At 41.1% G+C, this 17,649-nt stretch overlaps 1 protein-coding gene across 5 annotated transcripts in view; it reads right to left on the reverse strand.

The window, feature by feature from the left end:
* The window catches only part of agrn (agrin), a 519,119-nt gene that overhangs the window by 196,324 nt on the left and 305,146 nt on the right, over positions 1–17,649 (reverse strand). For all 5 annotated transcript variants that reach the window (XM_041798717.1, XM_041798715.1, XM_041798714.1 and 2 more), the window contains one exon: positions 5,069–5,293. In XM_041798717.1, coding sequence (XP_041654651.1) covers positions 5,069–5,293 — 225 coding nt within the window. The remainder of the gene's footprint in view (positions 1–5,068; positions 5,294–17,649) is intronic.

The raw sequence follows: 17,649 nt of genomic DNA on the forward strand, positions 1-17,649 counted from the left end.
GGGCCCATCGGCATGAGGTCTGCAGATTTCCTCAAGTATAAAAATGTAAATTTATCCTTGATGATTTAAGATATCTTTGTTAAGTCATAAAATCTGAAAAAGTAAGGAGTAAAATGTTTAGATAAGAAGTCAGCAACGTGCGAAAAGAACTTGATGTTTTTTAATTTCATGTTTTTCTCACAATAAGGGCTCAAACTTAAGATTTTGACTTTTTATTTCATAATTTGAGCATTTCAACTCATTTTGACTTCTCATATATTTTGAGCTTAAGGTTCATAATTCTAAATTTTAAGTCATATTTTATCTTTTTTTACCACTTTTTTGTATTTTATCTCTGACTTTGACTTCATAATCCCGTAGTTTGACCTTTTAGACTCATAATTTAAAATTTCAAACCATATTTGACTTTTAATTTCATGATGACGAATTTTATTTCATGTTTTGAGCTTTTAAACTCATGATTTTGACTTTCTTCCTAATGTATTTGCCTTTAAAATCATTAGTTTTCAAGTTCAGTTTCATGTTTTGACCTTTTTAAACTAATAAACTTACTTTTCTCAGATCGTGAGCCTTTAAACTGACCTTTTTAACTTTTTTTAACCACACCACCCTGGAGCAGATTTTACTGCCTCATTTTTCATGATTTTGAAGCTTAAATTTACAAACTTAGAGATGTTTAATTTGACTGAAATTTGATTTAGGGGTTCATAACAGAGTGACCTGTCATACAACAAACCTAAATACAGATTGGTTTTCACTTTACAGGGTCTTTAAATATAAGATGAGGTTACCACAGCTTTATTTAACAATGGACCATGATTTTTCTGACCTCCATGGGCACGTCACTGGGCTGGGCCCCATAACCTTCACACCTTAATCCCCTCTTACTGGGCCTTGCCTGAAAGGAAAAAGGTTCTCCTGCATTACAATTTTGATTTATTTCAATAAGTCCATGATGTGCAGTTTTTGAGAAGTGTGCCGCTCTTACAGTACCATCTGTTTTCAACATAGGGAGTTTGCACATGTGCTAACTATATCATGATAGTTGCGTTAGTCACTCTGCCCTTCTCCATTTGTCACTGAAGAGTCTTTCCAGTCAAACCAGCACTCATTTGTAACATAAATACTAACATTTTAATTCCTGTTTTCTTTAAATGCACAACTATGACCTAACAAGGAAGAAAAGTGGTTAAAAAGTGGCACCAAAACCAGTCTTCGCACTTTGAACTGGCATGTAAGGCTTGTATATAAGATGCAGCCAACTGTTTAAAGAAAGAAGCTGATACACCAGATCTGATGGTACCTGCATATCATAAACACCCCTGTTACTGGCTGAATACACTGACTTTTCCTTATTGGTCTTGTATATTCACAAAGAAGAGAAAAGAAAGTAAAAAACTAAGAAAAGAGAGCGAGGAGACATGGTCCTCCATCAACGCTCCTCCACAGATACTATCAGCGGCTCAGAGTGGGACCTTGGATGTGAAGCAGAGACAAGGAAATGGATGAAGAGTCTGTCGGTTTGATTTGCTCCCTGGCACCTCCCTCCTTCTCAGGGAGCGTCGGTCTGGCACGCTCGGCCGTATCAGTCCGTGATCATAATGAAATTGGTGTGTGGATGTGCGAGGAAGGAAGGGGGTGAGGCGGCGGTGGGGTGTTGCTCCTTGAAACAGGAGCCCGGGCTTTATCCTGCCCGCCACGCTTTCAGCATGTGGGAAGACAAAGGATTTATGTTGCACCGTGACATATCAAATCACTGCCAGGCTGCCGGCGAGTCATTCAAAACACACCAAGGATGAAACAGCCTATCATCAGGAAAAGGAGGAGGAAGGGAATGAGAAAGGGGGAGAGAGGGGCTTCCAAAGACCTCTGGCAGGGGTACAGAGAGCAACAATGCAGGGCCATAAAAAAGGTACACAGCGCTTTGGCTGCAGAGGGCTCAGAGGCGGAGTGACCGCGGCCAGCTCTGGCCAAGCCTCAGGTTGTTTCTATCAGCACAATGCTAAGGCTTTCAGATACCAGCAACCAAGCAAACAAACGGAGGTTTTATCGTAATGCATGCAGCGCCTGAGCCGCCAGCTACACCATTATCTGAGAGAAAGACCATTACCTCCCATTAACTGAGAAGAACAGATTCCAGGATCCATGCTCTCCTCCAGCTGAGCAAGTAGGGTAATTACAAAAAGAATGGCCTGCTTGCTGCAAAAACTAGCTGTGTGGATAAATCACTTGCATTTGTCTGGCTTGGGTTAGCGACTTGAAATAGCCAAGGCTTTAGATGAAACGGCTGCAGGAAGATTTAGAGGACCATCAGGGCCGACTGTTCCCCTGAGTATCAGCCCCTCCCCAAGGAGGAACTCGGGTCACTTTGGCCGGCTCGGGGCTGGATTTATATGACCAACCTTCCGCCGCCAGACCTACACATCCATCTTTCATTGCCCACCAACCCACTCCGTCTCCTGGAGGCTCCCGCTGCTTAGAGACAGAGTATTTTTTTGTGAGTCTGCTGTTCTTTCCCTCCATCTGGCTCACCACAAACAAAAAAACACAAACCCTCAAAGTTGAGCGCCTTGGGAGTAAACAACCATCGCCCGACGATAACAAGGATGAGCGAAAAGCGGGGACTGACGAGAAAAACGACAGCTCTGAAGACCTACTTAGAGAAAACAACAATTCACACCACAGGAGAACCTGCGTGAAGCAAAGCAACCTGAATGAAAAATGAGAATTAGAAGAGGCACGCCGTAAGTGAGGAGGGTACGTGAAGGAGAAACAACAAGAGCCAGAGGTAGTAATTAGAGAGAGGGGAGAAAAGTTTGGAAAGAAGAGGAGCAGAAAGCATAAAGGGTGAAAAAGTAGTTTTACTGCCACTGGTGTCATTTCTTAAGAAAACATGTTTTTTTGTTCTTCCCAGCATTTCTAATGTGAAAATGTTTCCAAATGACTGGAAGGACTTGCTCAATGAAATTCTAGGGATGGCACTGACTCAACATGTAGACCAGTGGTGGCCTACAGGCCCCATGAGGCCCCCTTCCTCATTCATTGTGCCCCTTTGATCAATTTCATACATTAGTAAGCAACGGACCAATCAGTCATGGAGGATTAAAACCCGTGTTACCAAGCACACATGCATGACAGGCAGAAAAAATCTTCTAATACCAGTTTGTTTTTATTATTTGCAAGAAATTAGCAGCCAGTTTGACTGTAACTGTCTGTAAAACTTTTATGAAGCACATTAGAGTTAACAAAAAGTATTTCAAATTTACTAAAGATGTTAAATCCTAGCATTTACTGGCTTCAGTTCTGCATTTTGTTCAATATTTAGCATTACTACTAAATTCTGATGAATGAAAAATATTTGTTCCTTTAATCTAATTAATTATCAAAATGATCTGATTAAGGTTGCTTTCACACTTATCCAAGTGCACTTGAGACCAAAATGTGGTTCGTTTTGGTTAGCGTGAATGCAAACAAACCGCACCCGGGCCCACTTGGGGAGGTGGTCTTGGGCACAATTCAAGTGGACTCTGGCACAGTTCGGCCAAGATGTGAATGCAGCCGTGCCCAGAAACAGGACAGAGCGTCGAATCAGCCTTATGACTTCATTGTAAAAACTAAACTTCTTTCCATGGCGCTGCAGTTTATTCCCATTTTTCCTCAATAAAAGGTGGAAATCATTAGAATCCAGTCAATAAACCGTCTGTTGTGCCTCACCTTACGGATGAACACAAGTTGGAGTCAGTGAGATGAGATGCAAAGGCAATAAAAGTCTCCTGTCACCTCAAAAACTGCTGTATTCAGTTAATCCTCTGTGCAAAATTAAAGAGCGATGTTGCTGACATCTTAAAAAGTGATTTTAAATCATCCATGGCTGCAGGATGGACATTTTTTGCCATGTTCAAATGAAAACAATCTCCGCTCAGGTCATGACCCGAGTGGTTGCAATGGTAGCTTCTTCTTCTTTCTACTCCTTAGCAGGTTTGTAAACCAGGTACGTGAATACCGCCACCTGTTGTTTCAGACTGAGTCCATATGAAAGCGAGCCTATCTGTGATTGATCTAGACCGGGGTTCCCAAACTTTTCAGCCTGTCACCCCCAAAATAATGGCATCAGAAATTGGGGACCCCCACCTTCCCTTGAGGAAGATAAAGTGAATGATGTTGCACAAGGCATCATGTTTAAAACTTGCATTTTAAGTTTTTATAACTTTTGCTGACATCTAAGCACAAATATCACCTGATGACCACTACTGTGAGTCCCGTTGTGACTCCATAACCCTCTTCTTAGCAGCATTAATGCAGCATTGTGGAATGTTCAATGGAGAGTCACATGTTAATTCGACACCATTCAAACCATAAGACCACTCTGAACATTAGGCAAAGTAAATGCTGAGAGGGTGACAAGTAAGTCAAAGCTTCTGGCTGACTTTAAAAAGCCTTTTAATGTAATCGAGTATTTTTCTGATCATTTACAACCTGATTTTAATTTGATGAGTGAAATCTACAGCTGCACGGCGGCACAAGAGTTAGCTCTGTTGCCTCACAGCAAGTAGGTCCCCAGTTCACGTCCTGGTCAGGGCCTTTCTGCGCAGAGTTTGCATGTTCTCCCCGTATATGCGTGGGTCCTCTCCGGGTACTTTCTCCCACCACCAAAGACATGCTTTTTAGGTTAATTGATTACTCTAAATTGACCGTAGGTGAGTATATGTGTGCCCGGTTGTTTCTCTCTCTATATGTCAGCCCCAACCTCTTGCCCAATGACAGCTGGAATAGGCTCCAGCCCCACCGCAACCCCAAACGGGATAAGCAAGATAGAAAATGGATGGTGTGAAAATTCCAGGTGGTTTAATCCAAAGTGCAGTTAGGTTGGATCATGGTCATGTTGTTGGTCATGCAAATGAACTGCAACAGTCTAGTTTGGTTGTTTTGGCCACAACAGGGGTTGATTGACAGTTTTTACACCTGTCAAAATTACTTGGCAAATTACTTTTCTTTATTTTCATGGTAAAAAACATGTCAGGTGTGAAAAGCCCCTGAAAACAGAAAAGAAAACAGGGGATGAACTCACCACAGTGGCCCTGGTATTGTACTCTGAGATTCTTCTGGCTCTTGCAGGCGTGCTGATGAAGCTCACACTCGTTGCGGTAGTCCTTCCCATCGCTGCCACACACCGTCTGTTCTGCTTTGCCCTCACAACCGAGGGGGCACATGCATTTCGCCGACCGGCCATCTGAGGACTGGACGCAGGTGCTTCCGTAACTGCAGGTCACATCGGAGCAGGGATCCTTCAAAGCTGTACACAGGGACACACATGAATACAAGATTTAGTCAAAAAGCTCTGGAGTAATTCCAATGCAGCGAGTACACCTGTCAACCAGCCGCACTCTTGGACACTCAGCACTACTGTACTCTGGAGTGCATCATGCATGACAGGCCGGCGTATTTAAGTGGCTGCCGGGGCACTTTGGAAAGCAGTTATTCTAGGTTTGAAGAACTACTTGACACCCCTGGGAAGGGGACGCACAGTCACAGCTGTCTACTCCAACAAGCAACCTGCATTTCATTTCACAGCTCAGCACAAATTGATTTTTCAAAGTTTGCATTATGTATTTTTCAGCATTCTTTAATCGCCACAGCTGCAGAGCGACCCTTGAATATTTACCTTTCCTTAAATGAGAGTGAAAGACGGGAGGTTCTACCCTAATTAAACATGGTGCCACTTGTCGCTGAGTGACATGCTCTAACGATAGGAGAGGGTATAACTTTTTAATTTAATCTGCGCTCACCCACAGTGGGGGCTTTTCTTGGGCTTCATATGCAATACAAAAGGCGTCCATTAGATTACATCGCTGTCATCTCGCTGCATGATGCATATTTATGACTGTCATGGACAAACATGCTCTCCCTAGAGAGCAAAGCCGAGCGTCAGCAGCCTTCTCATTTCCTAAGCCTTCCACTTTTAGAAAAAAATGTTTACCCGTGTCTGATATTATCCCCTCTTTGTCACAGCCAACGTGAATAAGTTTAATTTAAAGATGCCGCGTATATATTGAATTTCAAATTCTTCGCCATGCATTTTCTTTGGCCCTTCATCATTTTGAAGCAAAGACAACACAGAAGTGCTTGAAGTTTCTCTTCACTGAAAATTTGATACCCTCCATCAGGACGCCGTGTTGATAAGAGACTGGGATGTGAGCAGATCTATATATTATGGATGTGTAAGGAGACATGAGTGCTGCGAGGAGTGCTCTTGATCAAAGGATATCCCCGTACTTCGCTTTCCTCTTCTTCATGACACATTTTTCTCCCTTTTTTCTCTTTCCGCTCTCTCCTGTCAAGTCCTTTTGAGGTTCTGTGCTTTAGACTCGTTAACGAACACTTTTTTCATTCTATATTTGTGCTGTATTGCAGCAGCAACTTTGAAACTGACACCAGACCCAATTTACAAGAAAGGCAACTCAAAAGTTACTTCAAAACAAAGTGTGAAATTACAGCTTCAACTAGGGCTGGGCGACATGGACCAAAAGTCAGATCTTGATATTGTTTCGCTGAAAGGCAAGGTTCTGGGTCTTGATTAGGGATGCATGCAAAAAGCTTACGAAAATGGCCAGTCCTGTGGTAGTCGGCACTAGAATAACTAGCTAGTTAAACTAAATCTTAACATTTTTAACCAGCTCAGGCCTAAAATGCCAGTTAAATGCTCTGTCAAAACAGTTATACAGCTGCCCAATACTAGCAGCCTCTGTAACTCGAGTTAATGGTAGCTCTCATGCTGCCATAAAGCTCCCTAATCAGATGTAAACAATGGTGAACTGATAGCACAGATAGAACCTTGTAGAAACAGCGCTTTTTATCACTGCTTTGAAGTCAACCTGCAAAGAAGGCTGGTGGTGCTTCATCCACTAACAATAGCCACAATCTGCAAGTGAACACCACCATTGGGATCATGTTCTTGCTTAAATATTGCTCAATTTTGACTGTTTTCTGAGGGTTGTCTCAACTTTAGACAAGTCAGCTAAATGTAATCAAAACTATCTTGATTGCACAAATACCATGGCAACATTTGGAAAGCCAACTCCTTGCTTTTGCCAACTTTTACCACTTTTCAAAAACGGTGTCAAGAATTTGTGCAGTTTGGAAAGTGTGCATTAGTATGCCTACCCAACAAATATGATAGATTGGCCAGATTTCTTGTCTGAAATCAAGCAGACCCATCTTGCAGTGCTTCAAGCTGAAATGCTTGATCCTTGTCAGAGAATGACTAGAACCAATCTGCATCATTTGGGATGGTAGCTGCAGGCCTGGTTTACTGTAGTTCAGTGGTTCTCAACTGGTCTGACCTCAGGACCCACCAGTTTGTCTTATGACTGATTGTGACCCAAGTTTCCAAAAAATTTTCAACAATGCATGTTTAGTTAATTGAATATGTTGCAGTTTGAAGCATGATTGGACCAAAACACCTGATATAAAAAAAGAAAAGGGACAAATTTCTGCCAATTTTCCAGAGAAGTCGTGAAATTACTTCAATATCATGGTAAAAGTAGCCATTTATTGCAAGAAGAGGATATAAATTAGTTGAAATATTGATCAAACATTTAAATTTACCCAATTTCACAGTAAACCAGGGTAAAATAAAAGGTATCAATGCATGTCCAATATGGACCTCAGGACTTTTGCCACCATTTTTTTCAGACACCTAGTTGCAACCCACTTTTGGGTCCCGACCCACCAGTTGAGAACCACTGGTTTAGTTGAAGCGATGGTGGCTGGTGAAGAGATTAGTGTGGATGAGTGTAGCTTTCTCTGCATGCCACTTTTTGCAACCCTCCTCCACCCCAGCTTCTCCTTTACTGCTTCTAACTTAATCATTCTGTTGTCATTGATGCCTGCTGTGCTCTGGGCTTTTTGCTGCTTCTTTCCTGGCCTCAGGCTTTCCATGTGGGTGCAGGGAAAGCAGGGGATCCTAGAACAGCAACGCTGCTAAACGTAAATAACAGCAAAGTGCAAATTAATAACTGCTAAAGCATTCCCCATCAGGACTTAACATTTCAAATAGGCTATCTGTAACTGTAACCCACCTTTGTATCGAGCATTAGGCCTGACATCTTTTGATTCCAAGACAACTCATTCAAAACTGCATTAACTAGCTCCAACTATGGAAAAGGACTTGCAGAAATCAGAAATCATTGTGCACTATGATGGCAGCGGATGTGGACTTGATAACAATTGTGACACTTGGCCCATAATTTCAGTTTAATCATACGAACAATGAGCCGCTGATGACCTGTGGGAAACGGCTGTGCAGTAATGACCTCGTATCTGCCAGAGCAGGTAAAAGGTCGTGTTAAATCACAGCGGATGCAATTACACCACATCAACTAGCTCTGCACTAATGAAATAGTCGGTCTAGCTCTTGTTATGTGGTGTGGAGTCCTACTGTAGCAGATATAACCTTCAGACTGAACCTTTTCTGCTGTTTTCTGGCAAGAAGAAGCACCTTGTCTTGTTGTTTCTGTAGAATGGTGGTTGTTTGTGTAGCTTCAGAGCTACATAGGAAGATGAGGAGAAGCCCGGCAATTTCTGCTCACCTGCGGAGCTGCTGCCTCTGTTTGTGCGGTGACAGTAAACACGCCCCTGAACTTCTTGATCTCATTAAATAATAGTCATGGCTTTCTCTCTTTTTCCCCGGTTTCTTTTTCCTCCAAGCAGAGCTTGCGTGTTGACAGGCAAAAAAGGGGTGGGTGCGACAGAAAGGGGCACGAGTGCTAGGTAGAATAGTAAGGGGGAAGGTGGGGGTTCTTGATTTGAATGCTAACACGGGCCCATTTAGATATGAGGCGCAGCCTGGATGGGGCGTGAGTGCAGATAAGCCTCCCTTCTCAGACTCAGACAAGCAGGCAAATTGCCTGGGCGAATGTGATCGGTGTAACAAGCCCACATAAAAAAAGGGGGAAAAAGAAAGAAAGAAAAAAAAACACAGCACGCTCAGCACTGCAAACTTGAGGGAGTTCTCGCTTATATTTTCCCATTATTATCTCGTGAAAGGTGGCAAAAAAGCCGAACAAATCAGCCGAGCTGGCTTCGGTAAATTAAAACGATCCTCGCTGCCAATTAGATTCGTCTCTCCCTCACTGGAGTTAAGCTCAGGGAGGTTTAGACGGTGAGGATAATGAGAAAAAAAGGAGATAAGGATACAGATAGACAGAGAGATAAAGACACAAAGTGACAACATTTCAGCGCAGGCACAAAGAGTTGACATCTGTAGTTTCAGATTAAGAAAAATGAGGACAACACAGATCAGGCACCAATCTGAGGCCCAATTAAAAGAATATTCCCTCACATGTATATTTAATAATCTTCAAAAGAGAGTTAAAAAACACCAAATTCATAATAAAAGGGGTTGCATTTTCTAAAGTCGAGCTATTTTAGTTACTCCACGCTCCTGAACTTGATTGGATCTTTCCGCTGAACTACTGCACTGGCTCTTGTAATCACAGAGTCGAAGCGTTTGAATGAACACACCTCCTAGAAAATCTCCACTCAGCAGGTTTGCTTCATTTGAATCGGAGGGCAGGCATTGTCTGCCCGACAGGGACGTATTGTGACTGGACTACCTGTGTGCCTAATTGTGAATTCATGTGCTGTGGCGAGGACTGACACACACTTCCACCCTTCAAGAGTAACAAAAGAAAATCTTCGCTGGTTTCACTGCATGGCAGAGTGATTCTGAGTTCAATTTGAGGACACAGCTTGAAACCGTTTATTATTTAAGATACTGCATGTAAATGTAGGTAGCTGATAAGAAGCTCTTACTCTTAAGGTCTGTGCACACCAAAGGCAAAACTTAGCAATGGTGCTGCTTGTAAAATCAGTGAAGAATGGGCTAAAAAAAGGACAGATTCATGCAAAAATTATCCTCATTCTAATCTCTAAAACAGCATTTTATTTATGAGCTTTACTGAATTAGTGCAGTGCATATAAATTGATAATGTGCAAAGCATGCTCATCTAAATATAGCGGAATAAACACAATAGCTGCGTGCCAGATGTGTCTGCACACGACCGCTTTATTGACCTGGAATTCATCTGAAGGCATTTGGATTATCTTCAAATGGGAGCGTTTAAGGTACTCTGCAGTCAACTGGAGACCTTGGGGAAGACCCAGAAGCCTTGGGATCCCCCAGCAGGATTTGGAAAGTGTCGCTGGGGAAAGGGACATCTGGGTGGACTTGCTTAGCCTGATACTCTCACAACCCGGCTCCGGATGAAGCGGATGAAGATGGATGGATGTGGACTTTTGCCAAATTGAACAGATTTTGTACAACATAATAAATGCAAATAAGTTCCAAATATCAGTTATCAGTCTCATGAAGTACTAATAAACGGTTTCAGTATCAGCACTAAAAAATTATTGGTCACCCCCAGTCCTTACTGTAGGATAGCTGTTGCAGTGTCTCTGGATAGGTTTTTACTCTTTCTCTTGGAAAAAGGAAGAAAAAGCATGTTGTTGACTGAATAAGGATGACTTTTGTGCTTCTTAAATCCAGTTATGCTGCCACCTGTTGGAGGTCTTAGTACACTACAAAGCTAAGAAGACAGCAGTTGCTTTTTTGGAACAGAAACACGATCATTATTGGTCAATCTCACTTACAGATGTTCCTCATTGGCAGCAAAAACACAAGAGCAGGCCACCCCTGCTTTGTTGCTGATTTTTCATTTCTGACATAACTTGTTGGATTCAAAATTAGATAATTTATTCCTACTTTTTCTTTTAATCTGCATATATTTTAGTCCTCTGATTCTCAATTTTGAAGTCTTTAGTGATTCATAATTTTTCAACAACTCTGAGCCCATTATTTCCCAGCCTGCTTTTGTCTTTGTGGGTGTTTTTAATGCATAGCTCTTCAATAAAAGTGCATTTATTTGCATATTAGAAGGTATTTGAACTGTGTTCAGTGAATACCATTAGCACTTCATGCTAATGTAGAGCTGTTGGAGTGTTGTACTGTATGGGGGTTAAATTATGCGAGGTCTGTTCAGCAAGTATTAGCTTGACACCAGACTGGTGAAAACTTAAAAAAATTAAGAGCCTTGAGCATGGTAGTAAAGAGCTGGTGTTTGAGGAGGATGATGAGTCCTTGAAAAGTGGGGCAGAGGGGTTTTGGAAGACAAGGATTACAGTGATCCTCTCTCCCCTCTCATCTCTCCCCCCCTGGCAGCCAGCAGACAGCCGAGCAGGCAGGTGGGGAGCTCTGCTGCTCTCTGATCCACTGTTTTGTGCTGCAGTTTATTAATGCTTCATTAGGGACAGGGAGCTGTCAGCGCCACGCTGGCTTTACCTGATGCCCCGCCGCCACGGCAACGGGCACAGTAACAGCAGCCCAGACGTCTGTGTGAGGAGAGGAATCTGTGAGCTCACATGTGCCTGCGCATGTTGAGAAGCAGCCATGGAGCTCAGATAAGTCTGAAAGTCAGTTTGTGATATGTATGAGTGTGTAGTCGTGCATGCATGCGAGAGCGTGTGTGTCTGTGTCGGTGTCAGTGTGTGTGTGGCGCTTCCTGTTGTGCTGGTAGTGATAAGGGAGGGAGCAGGGGGCTGGAGCTAATCAAATGCAATGATGCAATGTGGGGGACTTGGCGGTGTGTGTTCTAATCAAGAAACAGCCCCCTCCCTTATCACCAGCAGGAGAAAGAGAAGAAGAAGAGGGAGAAGAAGATGAATGAGATGGAGAAGAGAAGTGACAAAGTTGGGATGATGACGATTTAGTGAGAAGCAGAGAGGTGCAGAAGAAACTATATTTGCAAGAAAACTAAAACCAAAGTAAATTTGCTGTTTTGTACTCAGCTTGCCTTGACACTGTTTGACCTCAGTTCCACACTAGTAGCTGAAATAATCAGGCAATAACTGTTGATTCTATTAACAAAGGCATAAATGACTATTTGCAATGTAAAGATAGCTGAATGCACTGACGAACCCACTTTAAATTAATTCCAACAAGCTTTATGCAAAGTTTTGAAGACATTTCTGCCTGCAGACTGCCTTTCTCACACCCCTACCTCTGCAGATCGCTGTGGTCAGACATCACCAGTCAGAGTCGTGTAACAATTTTCAACATAAAAACTGTATTATTCTTCCAGTAAGGGTCAAGTACATGAACAGTTAAAAATCTGACCTGCAAAACCTAGTTACAAAATGTTAAATAAAGCTGACTATGCAGTCTGCTTACAGGAAAAAAAGTTCGTCCTTTATAAAAACACTAACACAGCACATGTGGTTAAAGCTAACAAAGCTAAAGCTAGGAACCCAACCCTGGCTTTTTTTTTAGTAACATTAACTATGTAGCTAGTGTATCTCTGTTAGCTTGATCTAGTAACATTTAATACCCAGCAAGTGTAGCTTGTATTACTTAGCAACCATAGCTAGCTAAAGCTAATGTTACCCAAGGGAGCTTACTTAGTAACACTAACTACTTAGCTAGTGTAGCTCTGTTAGCTTTATCTAGAAACATTAACTACTTATCCAGTGTAGCTAGCCAAAGCAAATGTTACCTAAGTTAGCTTACCTAGTAACATTAACTACTTGGCTATTGTAGCTACCTAAAGCCAATGTTACCATCTGTAGCTTACTTAATAACACTGACTACTTAGCTAGTTTAGCTCTGTTAACTTTATCTAGTGAAATTAACTACTTAGCTAGAGTAGCTAGCAAAAGCTAATGTTACCCATGGTAGCTTACTTAGTAACACTGACTACTTGGCTATTGTAGCTAGCTAAAGCTCATGTTACCCATGGTTGCTTACTCAGTAACACCGACTACTTAACCAGAGTAGCTCTGTTAGCTTTAGCTAGTGTAGCTAGTTAAAGCTAATCTTACCTATGTTGGCTTACTCAGTAATATTATCAATGTAGCTGGTGTGGCTCCTTTAGTGTTAGCTACCTTAGCTTTTTAAAGATAATCGTAGTAACACTGGCTTACTTAGTTACTTTAACTACGTAGCTAGCCTGGCTTAAAAGCTGACATTTTACTACAACTAGGTGTCTTACATTATTACAGTAAAGGTCTGTTTCTTAACCTTCTCAAAGTTATATTTTTTTTTATTCAAATTTTTTGCATTATTTTTTAAAGATACATATATATGTATTTTTTAAATTTATTTTTATTTTTATTTATTTATTTGTGCTGCCAATTTTGGTTTTCCTGTTACATTATGTGAGGGATCAGTCACTTTCAGTGAGTCTTTTTTATTTGAAAAGCACGTTCCTACTCCCCTACTCTCAGCTCCCACCGCTAGAAAAGAAATCACTTGTTCATTCATTAACCATGAGATGAGACAAAAATTGCCTGGCAGGTTTTTTCCAGGAAAAAAAAAAAAAACCTGGCGTGATGCATTTCAACGTAATATAAATAAAGAAAACATGATTTGATTGACACATGACGGCGAACATGTGGAAAAGAGGAAAGGCACAACAATGAACACTCAACAAAGAATCAAAAAAATAACTAAATATGTGCGTGGGCGGTTTAAACAAAGCGAGCGTGGAGAGGCTCATGGTTGATAAGTAGAGCCGCCGCAGTGGTATGGAGAGAAGTGTGTGGAAGTGAGATAAGGAGAAAAGGTCAGAATGGGAGCGGGAACCAAGTCTGTATGGAATAAACAAGATGAACAGACAAGATCAATAGAAACCAAGATCCAAGAAGTAAATATGGATGAGATTGTGGAGACTGACTTCAAGACCCGAGTGATGGGGAGCAGGAGGAAGGGACCGAGGGGAGGCCAGCGGATTAACGGTCCAACACACCTCTCCAACACGCTGTCAGAACACACAAATACACACACAGAAGAGCACACTAACCCGCCACTCTCTCTACTGTGAGGCCAATGGCTGGAAGATGATTCTGTGTGTTTGATGTAGTTCTTCAAAGAGCTCCACTGAACTGCAGCTGTTGCTCTCTTTTACACGCTTTGCTGTTTTACCCTTGAGAATGGAAAATGAAGCGCAAAAAGCCCCTCATCATACTCCAGTTTGCTGGCCACACTCAGCAAAGTGCTGGTTTGTGAGTGGAGGGCTGTGTAGTGTGGATCCAGACAGATTTTAACCCACATTTCTGAGATTTTAGCAATGACACTGAAGATGAAATGGCATATAATTGGAGTTTAATTGTTGTGCCATAGCTGGATAAATAAAAGTCCTGCAAATGTTTAAAAATATACAAAATAAAGATGGTATAAAACTTAAACGCTGCAATTTGGTGAGGTCTTGTGGTCCTGGAGTAGTCCATTTTCTGCTGCTTTTGTCATTTTCAAGTGGCAGATATGTCATGCTTGAAAGATGCAGTGAAGCACAGGTGGGGTGCTGAAATGACTACACAGGGCCCATTTATTCTGCTGAGTGACAGAAAGAAGGCAAGATGGGATTAAATCGTCTGGATGTGGCATTTATGACAAACACAGACAGAGATGTTTGGGTCTTTCAAAGGACAGCGCGCAATTTTCACAAAAACACTTGAAAAAACTTCTCTTAGAAGTGTGGATATTAAAAAATACATTTGGAGAGACCTCTTTGGATGGATGAGGCAGCTTTGCATAAGATAAAAACAAAACCACGCTGCTGTGGAATAACTGGAATAATCTAAATGTGACTGTGGAACATGGAGGGATCGGAGGTTGTTTACAGAAATGAAACTGAAGAGAGAGGTGAAACACTTCTTAAGAGGTTCAGCTGACGATTTCTATCAAATATGGCCGCCTGTTGTTTAAATGTAAATAATCCTTTCTCTGCGGACCCTCACCGACCCTAAATGTATTCACACACTGATGTAAACACATGCAGAATTCCGTTTACTTTTACTTCCCTCTTATTATTTTACTTTATAAAATGTTTTCATTGAGGTATTTGTGCTTTGGTTCTATTTTTAGTGTGTTCATTTTGCATGTTTGCTTCCTCCTGAAAGTCTTAGATGAGGGGAAAAGGGAAAGAAGCAGCACTGAAGAGGGAGAGAAGCTGTTCTGAAATACTCATTTGTATTTGTACTTGTCTTCTGAGTGCTACAGTTTTCATTAAAGCATATATAAAGAAATAATTTTTCCATCGGAGAACAATCATTCTTTGATTTTTTTTACCTTATAGCTTAGGGTGTGGCTCCAACTTGATCAATGAGTGGTTTATTAAGGACTCATTTATGCCACTTTACACACATACACCTGTCCTTTCTTGTTTCATGATAATAATCCATTAAATTGAATAAAGTGTTAGTAAGTCTGAATGTTAAACTAGGATGCACTGAAGTTGTGCAGGTGCAGACATTGCTTAAGTGTACGTTAATGATTAGACATCCTGTAGCGCAGACTAAAATGGGCAGGGCTCCACTATTCAGACTTTTAACAGCTCGTTATCAGCTATGGTCTTAAAACCAGTGGTTCTCATCTTTTTCAGCCACAACTCCCGGGGTAAAGGTACGAGGGACAGGGGACCCCCACTGTACCTGAAGGTGGTTGAACACATCTATGCACCTTTAAGAATAGTCATGTGCAGACAGGCGGCCCATGAGGGAGGAGAAATGAGAGAGCTTTCTGGGGCCCAGAAAAACTCAGGGACAGTGGAAATCAGCAAAATCATGTTCAATTGTCCATATTTCATATTTAACCTGAATAATAAAAAGTCTTATCAAAGAAACAAATATATTTTTTATTCTTTTGCACTGTAGTAAATAGCCTTCTTAAATATGTAAATCAATTTTCTTAAAAACAGAATTAAACGGGTAAAAAAAGACAAAAAATTGGTGGAAAAGGTGGTGAAATGGCATTTTGGAAGTAGAGGAATGGATTAGAAGTGGTAAAAATTAGATTAAAGTGGCAAAAAAAGGTAAAAAACTGATTAAAGTGGCATAACAGGCACAAAAATTGGTATAAGGGGATTAGAAAGTGGCTAAAATGGGTTTAAAGTGGCAAATATGGGTGGAAAATTTGGTGAAAGGGGAAGAGAAATTGGTTCAGAATGGCAAAAACTGGTTAACTGAGGCAGAAAAATAAGCAGCAATGGGTTAACCTGGCAAAATAGGGCATTAAAAGTGGTTAATAGTGGCAAGAATGGGTCAACAGAGGCAACAATAGGGGGAAGTGTTAAGAATGGGTTTTGATGTGGCAAAAACAGGCAGAAAAAAAGTGGTGGAACTGGTTTAAAATTGACAAAAATTGGTTTCAAGTGGCAGATAAGTGTTAAAATTGACAAAATTGTTGGGAAAAAGTTATGCAAACAGGTAAAAAAAAAGGGCAAAAATTAGTGTAAAGTGGCAAATGTGTCTTTTATGAAGTATTCCCTATTTTTTAAGGCATCTGGACACCCCCCTCTAAGTGTGTCATGACCCCCCATATTGAGACCCACTGCTTTAAACTACTTTATCTTGATATTAAAAATATTCCTGAAACAGTAGCTGCTTATTGGTAAGGGGTGCTTTATCAACTGAATGCTACTGATAAAGTCATATATTAATTCATAGCTATTAAATTATATTCTTTTAGAAATATTAGGAGAAGATTAAAATGACGGATTGTAAAAAGTCTAGTCCAACCTGGGGTTGGTGATGTTACAGGAAATAGCAGGGCCCTTACAAACCACTTTCAGGACCAAAAGCAGCTAGAGCAAGGTTTAATCTAGACCGTCACCTTTGTCGTCTTGTCTTCTGTCCCTCCATGTGACATTTAAGCACAAAGAAATAAAGTAATGTTCAATTTTTCTTATAAAAAGTCAAGAGGAGAACAAATCATCTGGTGTTGTTACCAAGCAACAACATGGATTCCCAATTCCCATACTGTCACCTCTTTGAATGTCGAGCCTTTCCAGTACACAACTTTATAAGTTCCATTTAAAGGCCATAATAGTGGGAATGTTCTGGTCTTCACATGACAACAGCCTACATACACACTTGAGTTTATCTGGAATATACCTCCAGGACTTAGCAATAAAAGCAGTTAAAGAAATCACATTTTATTAAAGCTTGCTGCTACTCCATCTGCTACACAGCTGTGACAAATAAAGCCTTACACATGTTTATATTTTCACTTTTTAGCTCTATTTGTGTTGCTCTAAAAACACCTGGTTAATATCTACTTTGAATGCCCCGCTGTCTTGACTAACGTTGTGTTTCTGCTTTCCTATGCTGGGCAGGTAACATACAGTGAGTTAATCAGAGCTTGTTTTGCTAACAAGCCGCCTGCTGCTGCTGGAAATGAACCTGATTAAAGCACTGATGACGAAGCGCAGAGGAAAGTTGTAGGTCATAAATAACAAGAGGAAGCTGGAGGATGTTAGAACGGCTCTGAGCTGAAGGAAGTGGACATTTTTAGTACTATTATTATGAATGGTTCTACTTGATCTGTGACTCGTATTAAATTGTAGCTTAAATGTACAGAAACAACACTGATAAATAAGAGCCCTATGCAAGCATGGTCAAGTGTTTTCTTGGATCATGTGTCAAGAGTTCCAAAGGCTATGGAAGCTGAGACCATATCAAGAAACTTGAAATAATCCTGGATCAGAACTTCTATATTTAGGGGGTTTATAAGTGCCCTCAATGTCTTTCTAAGGACAGGATGGTATTATATGGAGTGCTACAGCTCACTTTATTTCAGACCTGTAATCCACATAAGCT

This window comes from Cheilinus undulatus, linkage group 11 (assembly GCF_018320785.1).
Source record: "Cheilinus undulatus linkage group 11, ASM1832078v1, whole genome shotgun sequence".
NCBI classification, from domain to species: domain Eukaryota; kingdom Metazoa; phylum Chordata; class Actinopteri; order Labriformes; family Labridae; genus Cheilinus; species Cheilinus undulatus.